The 18,278-nt window shown below is 45.9% G+C and overlaps 1 protein-coding gene across 2 annotated transcripts in view; it reads right to left on the bottom strand.

Annotated features, from left to right (window-relative positions):
• LOC119430930 (EGF domain-specific O-linked N-acetylglucosamine transferase) overlaps positions 1–18,278 on the bottom strand; it is a 60,768-nt gene that overhangs the window by 36,325 nt on the left and 6,165 nt on the right. For both annotated transcript variants that reach the window (XM_049656706.1, XM_049656704.1), the window contains exons 4-7: positions 12,799–12,907; positions 10,918–11,018; positions 6,711–6,815; positions 6,141–6,247 (exon numbers count right to left, since the gene is read on the bottom strand). In XM_049656706.1, coding sequence (XP_049512663.1) covers positions 6,141–6,247; positions 6,711–6,815; positions 10,918–11,018; positions 12,799–12,907 — 422 coding nt within the window. The remainder of the gene's footprint in view (positions 1–6,140; positions 6,248–6,710; positions 6,816–10,917; positions 11,019–12,798; positions 12,908–18,278) is intronic.

Genomic DNA, 18,278 nt, shown 5'->3' with positions numbered 1-18,278 from the left:
GGGAAAACGTTGTGTAATGCCAAACATTCAAAGGGAAATGAGAATAAAAAGATGCCACATGAAATAGGACCCTTGTGCAAGGGCAAGGTTCATAGCAGCTTTTGCATGCAAAGAATATTTGCTTCTAAAAACTTTCAATGTGCTCAAAGTGTTTCACAAGCAGTAAAGCAACATTACGTTGGACAGCTTGAAAAGAAAACATTGTCTACAACAAAAAAATGTCGCAGTTTCGCCCGAAAGGCGAAGCATCAATTGCGATAGCAAATTGGTAGAGAGCTATTCGGAGTAGGGATAGTAGTTTTATTGGCTGCATAAACTTGGACACATTCGCTTTCTAACTGAGTTGACAAGCGTGGTGTCATTGCACACAAGCAAACATGAATAGATCACACTGAATGACCGCAGACGACTGTCAAAACGCTGGCAGCAAGCGCAGCTGCTGCAGCGGGCGAAGAATCGTGCGGTCTATCGCTTCAACGGAAACTGAGCGGTGAATGCACAGCGCATACAAAGGACAGAGCTGTGTGGAGATAAGAGACGGTGCAGGCGACCGCCACCACAGCCAGTGCAAGCGTATTTGTTGGCAGTGTAGAAGCTGCTTCTCCCCCCTCCATCCCGCGCTGCCTTCCTGCTTTTTTGCTTTCGCCTGGGAGATTGCGTTGCCAGTTCCCCTTGCGCTCGGTTGCAAGATATGCATTTGGAGCCGTAGCACAGCGTCGCCCCGCCTCCTCCCCCCTCCCTTACCCCCACGGCCTTTCGTGCGACAGTCGCGTTTGCTTTCCGCCATGCGTTGGCTCTCCGTGATAGCGTGTGTCCCCTGCGTGCTTTCACTCGCGCATACGGCGCGCGGTGACGGTTTTATCGCCCTTGGAATCTATACGGAACCTCACGGCGACGGCGACGACGACGCCGATGGCAGAGATCCGGTTGAAGTGTCCATATAATTGCTATCGCAATAAAAGCAAGCTTTTTTTGTTTGTCATTATTGCATGCAAATTAATAATAATAATAATAATAATAATAATAATAAATGGCAAGAAAGCCTTGGCAAGCTAGTCACTGAAACCAGCTGCTAACCGGTTGTATTGGCCTAATTTTTAGATCGCGCCAACCTCTTTTCTTTTTCTCATTATTTCTTGTTTAGAGCAGGTCTATAAGGTCTAAGAATATGTTGAGGCTGAAAGTGAACATGTCCTGATGGGGTTGTTGGCCCCCGTAACAAGTCTGCACAAAATCAAATTCTACATGACGCAATTGAACAAACAGCAGTCCAAACACAACATGAAGTTGCATATTATATGATATAATCACAGAAAGAAATGACTGCAGAGATCAAGCTTACATTTGCGCAGGTATGATTTTCACATTACAGTACAGAGCATAAAAGATTGCAACATTTTTTCTGAGCAGAATACTCTAACATGTAGCTGAAAGAAATACTCTGCGCACTTCACAAAATTTAAGGTTTTCAAGGTTTGAAAGTGGCATATTTGAAGCTTCAAAGGACCACTATGAACTAAGCAATTCCACGAAAGAGTGCTAATATAATAATGATAGGATAATGGAAGCATTAATAGCTGCGTATACCAATGAAAAAAAAAGTTACGAGTTTGTTTACTGTATGCAAGATAGCCCACACAGAACACAACTGCCTAGCTCAAGCAAGAGGAACTATCGAATCCTGTTAGCTATGTTTGCGAGTGCAATAGTCTAGCTGTATCAATAACTAATACAGTATTGTAACCTGATTTTATTAAATTATTAGATGATGCAATACATTATTATAAAAGCTAATTGTTCATCTAGTATATTCATCTAAATTTCCACTTAGCTATTGCTAAAGTTGTTGCATTCTGGTTGTGTATTTCTTTAGTTTGTAACATTGTTAAATTCTGTACTAGAATGTAACAAGAAGTGTGCTGAACATGCTACAGTAAAATGTCGTTAATTAAAAAAAAATGCGAAGGTGAGCATGCGAAAACATGCTCAAGGGCGCTGGGGGCCTGCTTATTTTAAGCCAGATGGGAAAGGAGGGCGTGCCCTGCTCTGCTTGCTCCGGTCTCGGCTTCCTCATTCCTTGTCAATTTTATGGCATGCAACATTACGGCAGCTAGCGCGCATTGAACCTTTGCCTTTAGATCGGGTTTGTCGAAAAAGCAGTGCAGGGAGATTTTGTTCAAAATAACTGTTGCGTGGTTTCTGGAGTTCGAATTCGTGGCAGTTTTAGGGGCGAAGCTCCTTATGGCGTGGCCCGAGCGTCCCGTCGTAGGTAACCGCCTCCGGAGTAGCGGAGAGTGAGTGGAGAGGAAGAGCGCGCTCTGGCGTGTGAGGGGGCTCGCATCGCGGGAGCTCGGCGGAGCTCCCGCGTGTGTGGAGAGAGTGTAGGAGAGGGTAGGTGCAGTGCTTCGCCGCTCCTTCTCTCGCCGTTCGCTCTCTCTCCTCCCTGCGCCCCACTCTCCCGTTCGCTCGCTCGAAACGCGTTGAAGGCGGTGGCAAGTCAAGTTCAAGTCGAGGAGCGTTTATGAATACGGGGGTTATACTCTCTCAGCAGTCATGTGATGGCGTCGGCAAACGCGGTGCACGTTCCGGCATGTGTAAATGGCTGCGTAAGACGTTGTGGCCGCTCCCCCTTACTAGAGAGTACTGCACGTTTCTAACGCGTTTGTGCTAGCGTCCCCTTAAGCGGGAGATCCGATGATTCCCTCCGGAGCTTCGCCCACTCATCATCATTCACCCCGTGGATATGCTCTGACTTTTTCTACATTCAAATACACAGGACTTTCCTGGGACCAATAGAGCAGTTCAAGTTATCTGTCAGTTCAAATGGAGAGATTTTGAATATTCGAGATTTCACTGCATTTGGTAATTTTCATTTATTGCACATGGGCACAATTAATTATTGTTACAAATATGTGCAGTGAACCTGCTTGTTATATAGTCGAATCTCGTTAATTCAAACACGCTTAATTCGAATTGCCGGTTTATTTGAACTGACAATCTGGTCCCGTCAAAGTTATGTGTATTTCAATGGCCGAAAATGCTCGGTAATTCGAACGCAAAAGCCAACAAACTGCCCACGCCAGCAAACGCTCGCTTCCCGATAACAGCAGAAAACGAAACTTTAGGGAGTGGCCTAAGCTGGCGCCGGGTCGGCTGGACCGGCGGCGTCGGCACCCACGCCATCAAACGCTCGGTTCCCGATAACGGCAGAAAACGAAACTTCAAGCAGCGGGCTAATCTGTGCTGAGCCAGCTGTACCAGCGGCGCGGGCACAGCGGCGGGCGCACACAGAGACAGTCGAAGGTGAGGGAGCTGCGAGGGAGTTGAGAGGGCGAGGGGAGCCACCGAAGCCACTGCCACCGAAGCGGTGGAGTTTCCGAGGCAAAATCCGCTTTCCTGCCGCCCTCCTCCCTCACCTTCGATGATCTCCGCGCCGCGCGCGCGCCCGTCGCCATGTCGGCGCGGTCCGCTCCCTCAAGTTTCGTTTTCTGCCGTTATCGGGAACCGAGCGTTGGCCGGCGTGGGCACAACTCACTATGCGCTTGCGCGCTGCAAAATTTCACGACTTGCACCGTTCGTTCATCTTGCTATGGCGCTCGAATACTTCAAAAATACGTCCTTCCATTAATTCGAACTTCTTTTGTTTCGAACAAATTTTCGGGCCCGTTCGAGTTCAAATTATCGAGATTCGACTACCTGCACAAAAAGTTACTGTTATACACATGTACACGCTTCATTTTTCATTGTATAAATCGTACGTCATACCATCATATGCCCTCCTGCTATGGTCTCGAAATGCGACTGACAGTATTAAGGATAAATAAATAAATGGCAGGAATTCTTTTTGTCAGAATGACGGCTGCTGTCGGAGGCACCATTCAATGAGTGAAATTGTGGAGAAGCTTAATTTTTTACAACAGCCTGCAGCCCCATAGACTGCCTGCAGATCTTCTATTGCACCTCTACTGTATGCATGACGATGTTCTTCTTTTAAGCACATCATGTTTTCATCACACATGTCGTGTGTGGTGTCGAACAGGCGTTGAGTAATACACATTGTCAGGCTAAGTTGTGAGAGTCGTACGATGGGTTAGTTTCAGCTTAACAGTGACAAAGGCAATAACACAATGCACTGTTGAAAATCGAGCATTGATAAGTGTTAACATCAACACATTTCGCCAAAAATTTTAAGCACATATTTCTCAGGTATGGTGCTAAGCATAGGATTTCTGCTAAATGCATTCACTGCTGCTTGGCTTAAACTCTGTAATTTGTACATGTGCACTGGTGCCAACTAATTAAAAGATTAATCACTCAAGATTTCTTAATTAGCCAACACAACTCTGCAGTTTGGCATGCAAGTAGTAGTGTCCACCTCTTGAAGCAATCCAGCTAACGTGACAGGATGGCATTATCAACCACTAGAGATATAAGTCTGTTCCCAGTCTGTTTTCGAAACATTTTGTATAAGTAGCAGCTACTTTATCCCTCGCTGCGATTTTGTATTTTGTTGTAATTTTGTAACTATTCCTTTTGTTAATGCATGTTGATCTTTGAGGGCATAATAATAATAATAATAATAATAATAAATAAAAATAGACAAACTGGTGCATACTACGTACTACACATACTTGGCTCCATTTCTTAATGATAATGACAGTCTCTTTCAGTCTTGCATAAGTATAGTACTATATTTACTATAAGTTAATATTTACTATAATACGATAAGTTAATACTATAACTTAATATTTACTATAAGTCGCATGTACCTCCTTTGCTTCATCACTGTTACTGTCATGAGTGCACAAAATGACATCTCACTTGTTTTGTTTCTCATTTACAGGCTACCCGATTGGCTTAACTTTCGGCTGTCAGTGACATTACCTGCACTTGTAGGTGTTCTTTTTATCCGTACAGTCTGTCCAACCTTATTTATACCTATTTAGAAGAAATGAAATATTCAGCATTTTATTCTAGTATATTGAGACCCAGACTTTTTGAATGTTAGTATTCAATTAAAAAAGGTCCCCAATCAAGAACCTATTTTTTTGGCAACGACTGGATTCTAGCATTAAAAAAAAAGTATGAATTTAACAGCATTCGGGAGGAGATTCTATTCCAGCATTAAAAAAAAAGTCCGAGTTTAACAGCGTTTGGGAGGAGATTCTATTCGGGCCATTATTATTTTTACAGAAGTTGCCGCAAATTGGGAAAATATAGAAATAAAAAATGACGTCAACTTTACAGCTCTAACTGATCAATAAATAATGTTATCATACTTTGCAAACTGCAGCTGCTGGGAGATCTAAAGTGGACAAGTTTGATATATTCTACACTGCCCTACATTTTCTGTGACTAATCTGTCAACATACCGTAAAAACCGGAATATAGGTCGAACTTTTTTCAAAAAACAATTGCGAAAAGTCGACTCTCGTCTTATATACCGAACATTGGCGGAAAAACTATGAAAGTCTTGCAAAAATGGGCAGATGAAGTAAACAGCCGCCTTCGCCATCGTATTCAGGCTGCTTTTACACATTTTGTTTCAAAATGAGTGGAAGCCGACGGCAATTCACCGTCGCCTTCAAGAAAAAGGCGATTGAGTACGCAGAAGCAACCCGCCAGGTTGCCGTGGGCTTCGTATCGTGCGGACATCGACCCGCGTGTTTGTCAGCACCTTATCATCACGGCACGGAGCAGCATTTAAATAAATACTGTCACCATTGTGCAACCGGCTGAGTCGCATTTGTTTAAAGGTAAGGTTGTCTTTCGGTACTTTTGTCATTGAAAAAGATTTTTTTCGTTTTCAGGATTGGTTAGTTGGTGGGTCGACCTATATTCCGGTTCGACCTATAGTACGGTTTTTACGGTAACTGTTGAAAAACTAACCAAACAATGCAACGGTTTCACAAGGGGCTATGAATTAATGCATGATATGTCTGCTTTAGACGATTCAACAGACATTTCAGACGCGATATCTGTTTCTGGAACAAGACTAAGGTGAGCCAAGGAGCTTGACTTTTTTGTTTATTTTTTGTTAGTGAGAACTGCAGAACTGCATGCTTCAGTCATTCAACTGGCATACCTACACACTCCCTCTCAATGAACAAAGAAATCCCACCACGGCCAACTGAGCTTACTGGCATCGAGCTTCATGATGACTGTTGGCCGATCCAGGACAACATCACAGCCACTTTCCCGGGAAGGCAGCTCCGTGAGCTCTTCAAAGTGCTCCAGTTCAGCATACCTGTTGAGAAGCAAATCACAACCAACAGACAGCATTTGTGCAAAGATGTAGCTTGGATGCAAGGCCTCAGATGAAATAGTTGGCTACACTCTGACGAGCAGATACACAAGATAACAAGAGGCATAAAATTGCTGCCGCATCCATCCTTTGGAGCTAATTGGCCACATTAAGGCCAGAGGTGCCTTTGTCTCCCACTCCATTGCGCTTGGGAATCGCAACATTGTTTACATTCACTCAGAGCCAAATAGTACTATGTGCTGCTCTTGGTGCTATTAAAGTTTACGAAATAAGCACAGTCACTTCTTTCTAGTAAGAGTCATTTGAAGAATCCAGGCATGTACTGTGGCGTTATTCTGTCAAGCCAGACTTTGGATGAGCCAAACAGCTTTTCGGGGTCTCTTCGGGCTTGGTGTAGGAAACATGTACTGCATGCAATAACTAACATTGAGCGAATTCGACGCACCACGACTGTAAAGCGCTCTTGTGGTCCCCTTCGAGGCGCAGAGAGTCCTTGTCCAGCCGACAGTGGCCACCAACAAGGCCAGGGCCCAGGATGTCCTCTCGGTACCTGAGCCAAGGTGGACAGCACAGGACCTGACATTTGTGGACTTCATCACAAATAATGACTACAGTAAAACGTCGTTCATACATTTTCAAAAAGAAAGAAAATGTGAGGCAGAATGTGCAAACTGGGATAAAGTACAATCCAAAGTGGCTAAAAAACTTTGACAGACTCAACTGCAGTTCACATCTAGGTAATGCACCTGAACTAATCGCTAATCGTTGAGCTAATCGTTGCGGCACGAGATGCTGACACGCGTCGAGCTAGTCGGGCCCAAGCGATCAGAGACGCACATTGTCATCTAAAACACGTACAATGTGTGTTAATTATGATGTCAAGGGAAGGAGGCTATTACATTTTAACCACAGCCCCTTTTATGGCTTCCACCAGTAGCTGCACAAGCTTCTCTCCAACTCCAGCAATTTTCAGCCACAATGTCTTTACGAGTACCGATTCTTGGATGAGTTGGTAAGCCACACTATACGCTAGAAATGATCTGGGGGCACACATTAAGACACATGCGGCAGTACATTGCCAACTGAACTTCATTACAATTTTAGGTCTTCATATCCAGGCACACAATCCCGAATGTACATGACATTCCGTGTCTATCTTTCTGCCGAGCTTAGCAAGCATATTTCTTTTTGTGGCAACAAAGCGGATGGTATACTAACGCACATGGAATCTTCCTTTATTACATAATTCATGTAATTGCAGAGGGGAAAAAAAGCCTTTCCGAATCATATTGCTATTCTTGTTTCTTTAGTGATTTTGGCTGCTGCTTCTATAATTTATTGTGCACATTTTTGTTGGGCACATTAGGCTGCACACTGAAAAATTAAGAAAGACGAAGTGAGTTTCATGTGGCTTTGGGTGAATGTGCCAATATATGAATGCATGAAATTGCAATAAACCTCAGTTGTTAGTGCACTCCCGTATGTGTCTTTGTGTGTCTGAGTAACAGTCTGTGTCTTATATAGCGCATTGCCACCCAATACTCTCAGACCTTGTTATAACGAAGTTGCAAACAACATGAAAATACCTTTATTACATTCAATATTTGTTATATGCATATATTTGTTACACGCTGATATTGGTGATAAACAATTTAGATTTGCTTTCTTATATCCAATAACTTGTTACAGTAAAATCATTTAAAATGGTTTGCTTGGTTTTCCTATGTTCACCATGTTAACAACATCCCATACAAGAGACATGGTTACAAGAGGCACTCGGTTACTAAGGACAACTTTTCTAGGTCCCTAGAGTGAATTCTTTGCTATTTATAAGAGACACAACCCAGACATTCTCACGCGACACGGCCAACATCGTAACAACCGGTATGCACTGCAATTTTCATTCCCTTGGCTCGATATTGCTCTGTTCCGCAGCCAGATGACATTCCTCGCATGGTTGCGACTACAAATTGCACTAAATTTTCTGTCATTATGCTTCTATGCATAATGACAGAACACCCACTCTGCAACAGAGTACCATTGAGTTGGATTTCTGTCACAGCGTCTGCGGTGCTGGTCGCTTTGTATGCTGGTACAGTCGCCGACCGTTTATTCGGACGCTGAAAATTCGGACATGCTCGTTTATTCGGACACCTTCGCGGCACCGCCACTCGTCGCATTGAAGTAATGTATAACCACGACCGATAGTTCGGACGCTCTACAGCGCGCCGTTCGATTTTTCGGACTCCGGCGGCCTGGTCAGATGCAACGTCGACTGCCACGATACGGTCATGACAAGCTGGCCGCGATGTTTACATTTTGCTAGGTTGCCAGCACTGAAAGAGCACGCTTGCTATGGTTGGATTGCTGGTGTCTAAATCCACGCAGCACCTACAAGTGTCAGTTGCTGATCTCGAAGGCTATACTTTTGTTGGCTGCACCTATCAGTGGTCGTGTTTCGGATTTAGCCAGTCCAGTATCCATTGACTGTATACCGCGACCAAACAGCAGGCCAGGCCAAGCCAAGCCAGTGTGCTTGGAAGTCGGTGCTCGGCCTTTGCGTTGTCAGTTGTTACGTGACCTAGGCCTTGTCAAGAGCTACCTTTCAAGTCTCGCTCTTTTGCTTAGTGCAGGCGTTCTCAAGTAGGTTCATCCCAGGGAACCCTGCTAAGCTCCATAAACTGCCAAGGAACCCCCCCTCCCCCCCCCACAATTAACCGAATGTCGAATTATCGAGGGTATCAAGAAAACAAACAAATGCTTCACTACGTCAACACGATTTTATTTACTCAATGAATCGTCAAATCTTGTTTCTGTTTAGCACAAGACCAGTGCCGAAGCTGAAATTCTCTTCATCTCGTGACTGATTAGCGCTAGCAGCGGCGAAGGCCTCGCGACATCCTTCGCGGCACGCGTTTTCATCTGAGACGCGCTTTGCAACAACGGGCGCACACCCCGATTATTTTTTCGCCACTCAGCTGCTCGCCAACAAATTGTCCGTCCATCACGATGTAGCCGGTGCTTTTTATCTTCGACAGCTTTGCACTGAGACAAAGCGAAACTACTGCTTGCCGCAACCGCGGCCGCTATCGACGCGATCATGGACAGCGCCCTTGTGGTTCAGAAGGCAGGTGGCTGACGCACGCACCAAGTCAAAACGAAACTACCTTTCGCTGCAAGAAGTGCGGACGAAACTGTGGTCGCTATCGACGCTGCCATGGGAGGCGACTACGCAGTTGTGAAGGCAGGCAGCCGATGCGCGCATCGAGTGAAAACGAAACTACTATTTGCCGCAACCGCTGCGGACGAAACTGCGGTGGTTATCGACGCGATCAGAGATAGCGACTACGCACTTACGGAGGCACGCGGCTAGCCGCCAACGCGGTGTTACGCGCGGCGATAAATGCAAGAATAAAGGCTTTAAAGGCACAATTAGGCACGAAGCGCTTCGGCGTTGCTGTCAGTCACGTGCCGCGTACAATTGCTTCTGAGGACCACGGCGATGCGGACTGCGCCGCTTCGTTTCGGTTGGACGCTACGCCGTTCTTGCTCTTCTGCGGCGCGCATTTGCGGTGCTCCGCATTTTTTTTTTTTTTTTCCTCCAACGTATAGGTCAGTGCGCACGCTATCGGCACCTACCCTATCTACAAATAGGAGAAAGGAGCATGGTGGTAAGCTACGGCCTCCGAGATTCAGGTGCGAAAACTTAGGCGCGCTGCCCGTTCTGAGAGGTTGGGTGGCTACAAGCTGCTTGCGTATTTATTGCGCAGTTCGCGCGTTGCTGTTACGCACTGTGATGTGCTTTTTGACACCGGACGGTCGGCGACTGTAGTCGGACTCCGGAGCCATCGCCATGTTTCCGTGAAACAGCTCTGTTCGCATCAAAGATGTGTTTAAAAACACTTTGATGCCGATGTATAATAAAGTGGTCTAGTCCGGCTCCTCAGTGTTTTTAGAATTTTTGGTTACAAGAGACCTTGGTTACAAGAGACATGTTTTCCGGGTCCCTTGAGTGTCTCTTGTAACGAAGTTTTACTGTATACAGTAAAATCTCAGTAATTCGAAGCGAACCTGTGATCCCGTCATAATCACGTGTATCTAAAGGTGAGAAAACACCTGGTAATTCAAATTCCTGTCCCGAACATTAGCGGCAGTTAATTCGAACGCACTACATCCCGATCCACCATTCCGGCAGCAGCGCATCAAACACATGGTGATCGTACCTGGTGGCAAGCCAGTCATTGTTGCTGCAAGGGCTACGCAATTAGTCACGTGGTGACTGTGAGACCGTAACTCCTCAGCCCTCAGCAAGTCTGGTAGTGTGGCTGGTGAAGCAACGAGGCGCAGTTTTGGTATCGTGTGTAGGCTTCATGTGGAGTGCAATAGGATGCCACATGGAATTAATGGGCAAGTTTCAAGCAATTGTTGTCAAGTTGTGAAAGAAGAAACACGTAGACTCGCATCACCGATTAATTTCAATCATGATGTGCCTTGTGCACGGAACGAGGACGCCAATTGAACTGGGCCTGCATAATTGGTCCTGCAGGCATTTTAACATCCGACTCAAAAGTAGCACGCTGGAGTGAAACTTGGGACAGCTCATGCTGCAAAACCAAAACACTCCAGTCAACTGTGTTTAATCGAGGACTCACTTGACGAGCCCTGTCATGCTCAGCAAGCGCTGGAAGTCCAGGCGTATGTTCTTGGCCCGACAGAGTTCCATGTGACGGACACATTCCAGCAACGAAGCACCCTGCAACAGTGCAACCAGTAAGTATATGGGTTGTCATAGCAACATACCCTCAAGGAAAGCAAAGGGTACACTAATGCCAGCAACATTCAACAGAGGGATTTAGCATAGTGCTATCACTTTACCTGAAACTTCGATGGTAATGAAGAAGTGGGAGAAAAATCTACGGACTGTGCAACAAACAGTGCAATGGAAAATGATCGACAGTCAACCAATAAGTCAAAAGTATGCATCTTGTCTGGTGACATCATACAAGAAAATGCAAATTCAGCAGGAATGGAATGCTGGCGTCATCTCATTGCAATGGTGAAACAGGGCTATTTTCGCTATAACAATGACAGGTGACGCAACCAATGCACAGCAGTCAACAGTGCATACTTCTGAATTATTCTATACAATACAGGCAAATACAGTCGAACCCCTTTAAAATGAACTCGACAGACCCTTGAAATGTGTTCGTAGTATCAGTAGTTCGTTATACGTGAACTCGCCCTTCAATATGTCAAAAAATTAGACAATGTAGCTGGCGTCGGCAATTAATGTTTGACATCACTTTGGTCCAAAAATAGGATTTTTAGTACCTTCATTTTTGTTCCCGGCACTTTTACACATCTAACTGGAAGTTCCCGTTAAAAATGTAACCTAAAGAGCTGAATGCAGCTTTGTAGCTCTTTCGAAACGGTGCGCGGCCAGTTCTAATCCCCTGCTATTTCGAAACTACAGGCGCATCTGTCGGCATTTTTTCTTAGAGTGCTTGTGTAATTTTACTGTCAGCGAGATACAAGTTAATTCTGCATACACTAGTGAAATGTTCTCGTTGGCTGGAAGCAGCAACTACTGTGGCATGCCGTCATTTTGCAAAGGTCTTGCTGTTACGACTGCAGCATCAATCCCACATGTGGCAAGAGACGTGAAGTTACATTTTTTTATGTCGCTTCGGCCAAAAAAGTGTGAAGTTCGTAAGGTAGAACACTATCACCAACTGTTATCGGCAACAATGTAAACAAAGCCTAAATGAACCGTAACTTTTTGTGGCAGTGCCGCATTGTGCCACATTCACACTAACTCGAGCTGCGTGCATATCGACAGCAACGCTTTGGTGGCCGTTGGTTCAAGAGTGATCTAAATTGTCCAAATAGTGTACATAAAGTAGTGCACGTGATGCCGCATGAAGAAGTGAGCAAGAACGAGAGTGCCGCCGTAGTAGCTTCTGAGATGGTGTGCAGTGCCACCAAAGCACCGTGCGCAATCTAGAAAACTCTTCTCTAGTGTGCCGCCACCGTGGCCTTCGAGATCGGAGGCCACGGCTGCCATACGCTGTACTGCTTTGCCCTGAAGCATGCTGGAGACATGCCTTGAAAGAACGGTTATCCAAGCATAGAGCATAGTTGAAAGCAAGCAACCTTCACCACGGCTTCTGAAATCCGGGCCATGCACTTGTTTATCTTGGCGGTCGAATATTTGCATTGGTCGGGTGAGGAGGGGGGGGGGGTGCGCTGTCATGCGCCCTCCTTTTACAGTGACCTGGTTTGCAGCATTCATTGTAACAGTACGGCACTTTTTGAAAATTTTTGTTATATCTGGACGCAGTATCAATAGGCAGGTTCATAAAATCATAAATGCTGTAAGTTGCGGTCGTTATCACTGATGGATCGTTATATCTGGGATCTTTATAAGCGGGTTCGACTGCATTGTACCTGGATGTAGTACTATATGCACTATGAAATGCCACCTCTGTGAAAGATTTGAGTGTCCACAAGCCTGCCTCTGTGAAGTGCCTCACCGGTTTGTGCGGTCGACAGAGAATGCTGAGAGTCTTCTTGCGTTCGCGGATGAACCCAAAGTCACCCTGGTTGAAGAAAAGCTGCTCCTGCTGCTGTTTGTTTGATGCCCTGCAGGGAAGAGAGCGGCAAGTCATTTTCATGGCATTCTTCCAAGCTTATTCTGGCTCACACGAAGTACAGAAACGCCAAGTGTCTGTCGTGCAGCCATTCCATTGACATCATTGCACTTAATAAGACCGCTCATTTCTATGCTTTGTTTCATAAATAAAACACAATGCTATGAAGGCTAGAGACAAGAGATAGTGTGCCACACATGAGAGGAAGCTTGTATGTGCCATGCAATTTGATGCAAGTCTCATACTCTTATGTCCCAAAATACAGTCGAGCCTCGATATATCGAACAGCGCGGCGATCGCGAAATAGTTCGATATATCCAGAATTAGATATAAAAAAATCAAGTAAAAAATGCGTCAAAAACTTGTGGAAAACAACCAATGAACCAATCATGGTGCAGTAAGTACTCACTTGAGGATTCAAACAAAGCATTTATTGCGTCGGTTTAAAATATTGAAAAAGGGTAGCCTGCTTTTTGTTGGCAATGGCGCGTTTGACGACTGCGTCCTCAATGTAATCCAGGCGATCCACAAGTGATAGGCCGGTGCATTCAATCACGCCGCACAAGGGCCAGAGCAGCTATGACCTCAGCTGATGTAGGGAGCGAGGCATCATCAGCGCTTGCAGGATCCATCTCGGCAGCGTTTTCATTTGGCTGCTCAGCAGTAACTTTGGCGACGATCTCCACATCCGTCAGCTCCGCTGTTGTACCAGTGCTGTCGTCACTCCAACGAAGTCATCGATGCACATGCTTTGCGGCTCGGCACCAACAAAGCTCTCCAGCTTGCTCCACGTTTCGGCGAGCTCGCTTTCTTCATCTGCGCATGCCAACCCAGCTTCCTCGGATTCTTCCCCTGATGCCTCGTCAGTGCAGCCAGGGAAGCCCGCATGCTGAAAGCAGTTGGCTATCGTCGACTGCTTGACGTTATCCCAAGACGCTTTCAGCATTTTCAGGTCTTGGCCCATCCGGAGCTTGACAAGCAAAATTTCGATCAGCCGACGCTTGTAGATTGACTTAAATGTGCGAATAATGCCCTGGTCCAACGGTTGCAGCTTCAAAGTGGTGTTAGGCGGCAGAAATACCACTTCGATGTTGTTCAGCTGGGCATCGGTGTGGTGTGCCGTGCAGTTGTCGACAATAAGGCATACCTTCCGTCCTTGACGCACCAGGTATCCCACGCCTTCAGCCACTTGACGAAAATATCCCTCGTCATCCACGACTTCTTATTCCAGGCATAAGTCACCGGAATATTGGGGCAGTTCCGCATGCACCTCGGGGTTTGGAACTTGCCAATTACGAGTGGCCGCAGCTTCGTGCTTCCGTCCATATTGGCAGCCAATAGGACCGTCACACGGGCCTTGCCTTGCTTGCCCCTGTGGCACTTGTCCCCGCGAGTGTCCAGCATTTGTCGCGGAAGCATTTGCCAGAATACGCCCGTCTCGTCAGCATTCAAGATTTGGTTAGGCTCATACTTTGCGAGAACTTTGGACCACTCGTGATGAAGCCACTTCTGAATTTCTTCATCATTGGCATCCTCACTCTCTCCCGACACCGTCTTCCCAACAATGTCGAAGCGAGTCTTGAATCGTTGCAGCCAACCGCTGCTCGCACTGAAATTCTCGGCGCCGAGAATGAATGCAAAGTTCTGTGCCTTCTGTTGCAAGATCGGTCCCGATATAGGAATATTTCAGGCCCTTGCGTCTATGAACCCCTCGTGAAGCGCCTTCTCAACATCTTCAAAGGCAGCTTTGCGTACACGCCGCGCGCCGGAGTGCTGACTCTTCTCGGCCTTGGCCTTTATGTTGCCTTTGTTTTTGAGCAGAGTACTCAATGTGCTCCTTGGTATGCCAAACGCTTCTGCGACGCTCGACTTCTTCTCGCCATTCTCGATGCGCTGGATTGCTTCTAGTTTAGCAGCAAAAGTCAGAGTCGTCCGTTTCTTAGCGTTTGCAGCCATCGTTACACACACCACGACGTGCGACAGGCCTAACTCCACACACACGAACACAACGAGGCTACGAGCGCAACGATCGATGCACGACCTACTGAACTACAGACCTGCACAGATCTCCCTGCTCCAGCACACCTGGTCTAGTTCACCCCTTTTGCCGCTAGGGATAGAACGTACGAGCAGAGTGGCGCTAGTTATAACCTGTTCGCTGTCGTCTGCTTCTGCGATCTGTTCCAGCGCTCGTGCCGCTATTTCGGCAGCCACAGATCGTTTACATTGTTTGTAAGTGCATAAATTCACGAAAAGAAAAAAGAAAACAAAATTTGCAAATGATTGCTTCTCATTTCAATCACGAGATACTGTAGGAAGAGCGGAGCAAGAAAGAAAAACGAGTACAGCCGGCAGATGATAACATTTCTTCCCGTTGCCTTCGCAGAAGGAGGAAAAATCTGATTACCAGAATATTCATAGGATAAAATATAGTACAATGGAGTAATAATGAAATACAATAATAAAGAACTTGATATATTGATATGAACAAGGAAATTTAAAAGAATCATGCAGACGATATGTATACGCAGACCACACACAAACTGCGTGAATCTGCAGACGCTGCAGAAGGCATGTAACTTCAGCCTTAGTTACATGCAGCTTGCTTGAGTTAATTACAGATGGGATAACGTAAACGATCGCATTATGTTATACTGCTGTGTGCCATCATGTAAAGCAGAACAAAGCAAGGACTCTAGCATCAGTTTTCACAGTTTCATAAAAGCTTTGCGATGCATATTTGACGGGCCGAACAAACACGTAAACAATCACTTGATCAGTTCGTTTTTTTTGTTTTTTTCTTGTGTGGAGCAGCGCGAAATTTCCGCATAATGGCAAACCGAGAAAGAATTCGTGTACTATTTTACGTGTTATTACATACCACTACATTGAGTACAGTTAAACAGTTTTGACATACTAGCTGTTGCCTTCGTAAGAAATTGTCACATATGCCAGCAGCCCGCTACAGAAGAGCAGGCGCACACATTCGAACGCCGCCCAGCCACCCGCCGAGTAGCAGATGAACAGGTTATAAAAGCGCCACCTATGGCCACCGATTGAACGAAAGTGGGCGCAAGCTGCTCCCATAGAAGCCGGACATCTGTGCAGGTCTGTACTTCCAGTAGGTCGTGGATTGATGCGACCAGGGATGCGACGATGGGGAGGAGCTAGTCCAACAAGTGCAGTGCGTCGACCCGTCGGCGCTGCAAGGATGCGGCGTGCGCACGCCGCTACGTTCAAGTGGCGCTCTCGGCGCCATCGATGTGTGCAGTGGTCGTAAACGCCCACCGCGCTGCCGCTAGTTTCGAGAGTGTTGCGGGAAAGCTCGCCGCCTGTCAACGGAGCGCGGGCGGTCTGGGATGGCCGAGTTCGATATATCCATTATGCGTCAAACATCGTTCTAAATAAAAAATTTAAAATGCATGCGATTTCCCGCGTGATATAGGAACCGTTCGATATAGGCAATAATTCAATATATCCGTGTTCGATATATCGAGGTTAGGCTGTACAATGTAATTATTACGTGGAAAGCGTCACAGATTTGAACCTATTTACTACCGTATACGTGTTTCAGTTCTGTGAATAGCTGCCACAGTGTGCAGCTTGAGCGCATGACGAAAACATAGTTGACGCACAAAGGTGCACAAATAATACATGGCTTGACGTAACCTTGTGCCCACAAAATGTAGTTGTTATTCCGTAGAAAGCATCCCAGTTCAAAAACAACTGCACCATGAAAAGCAGAGAGTAAGGCTTCCATGACTGCACTACCTGCATAGCTTCCATTTCATTGGTTACTAAGTGTGGAACAGAGTATCTATCATTTCTTGCTCCAATCTAATGCACACCTTTTTCCGACAAAATGGGTCAGAAAATTGTCTGCATGTTACTTCTGGATACAAATTTAAAATCACGTCCGTGGCATTGGCAACACCATACTGTCACAGCAGTCAGGCGCAGCGACATTGCCATCACAACAAGGCGACCAAGCACGTTTTTGTGAAGGTTGGTGTGGGTTCGTTTTGCACTTGACCATGATCAGGAGTGGTATTCTCAGACAGTCACTTCAGAAGATACTATCACTATACTATCGGCATACATGGCCGACGCCGTTTCTGGCACTGTGCCAAGCTCGTAATCTGCGCACAGTTGAACGCCGTCAACCACATACTTCAACAAGTCCGATGTGGAGTCATGTGAAAGTGATATATTAGTAGTATTATTAGTAAAACTGATTGCTTGAGAATATCATCCCTGTATGCTTTGTATCTGTGGCCAATGAAGTGCAAAGGGCAATGATGACGTGCTGCTTTCATTATGAAAGCTTATTATAAAAAAATATAAAGATTCTCCTCTGTGTTCCACGAAGGAAAATTATACACATCTAATTTTTTTTCAATCGCGAATGTGGGGGCATGCTCTATTTTTCTTTTAGAAATTGGCGGCATGTTACATTCAGGTGCACTTTTATTTTCTTACCTTAAACATGCGAAAATTGGGTGTGCGTTAGATTCGGGGGCACATTAGAACCGGGTAAATATGGTAGGTGTCAGTGATACGGTGCAGATAGCTGATTGTCACTGTGTCGACATTGAATCATTATTATTAGAAACTTTATCGTAAAGGGGGAAAGGGGAAATTGGAACGGAATGTTATGGGTGGGGCCCCAGTGGCTTTAGCCACCTGCCGGACGTGACCCAGAATTGCCAGTTGAACCTCCGGGTCAGAGCTGGCGAGTTGTGCCTCCCACTGCTCCATTTACGACTTTGCTACCAAGGAAAGTCGCGAAATTTCCAGGCTTTTTATCACACCTCCATGGATGTATAATGTCGGCGAGCCGCCGCACCATGGACAAGCGTCCAGGGGATACAGTGGCGGATAAATTTTGCTTCCTTTTGAAAGATTGGGGAAGACATCCATTTGTATTTTACAGAGATCTGTGGCGTCCTCGTCTGATTATTTGTGGGGGCTGCCATATTTTTTACATGTGCCCTGCTGGTGAGCGAGAATGTCTTTTGAAGTTCTGAAATGAGGTTCGCTGACGGGAAGGGGATGCTCCGTTCGGATGATAAGTTATCAAGCTACAGAATCTGCCCTTTCGTTCCCTTCGAGCCCGGCGTGTTCCAGGCACCAGACCAGTCGGTGTTTCTGGGCTAATTCATGTCCCAGTAGTTTGATCGCTGTTGTTGTTTCCTCCCAACAAGCACGTTCGGGAAGCCGACAGTGTTGTCCCTCACATACTATCACAAGCACTGACATTGTATACTGCCTGCGGAGCAATGTCATCTACAGAAAGAGCTGTGAAAGTAGATAGGATATGTTCCCCATCCTCATGGCACTGTGGGAAGAAGTTTTGCAGGCAT

The sequence above is a fragment of the Dermacentor silvarum genome, chromosome 10 (assembly GCF_013339745.2).
Source record: "Dermacentor silvarum isolate Dsil-2018 chromosome 10, BIME_Dsil_1.4, whole genome shotgun sequence".
NCBI lineage: Eukaryota > Metazoa > Arthropoda > Arachnida > Ixodida > Ixodidae > Dermacentor > Dermacentor silvarum.
The sequence above is the reverse complement of the archived record's forward strand: the minus strand, read 5'-3'. Positions and strand labels throughout refer to the sequence as shown.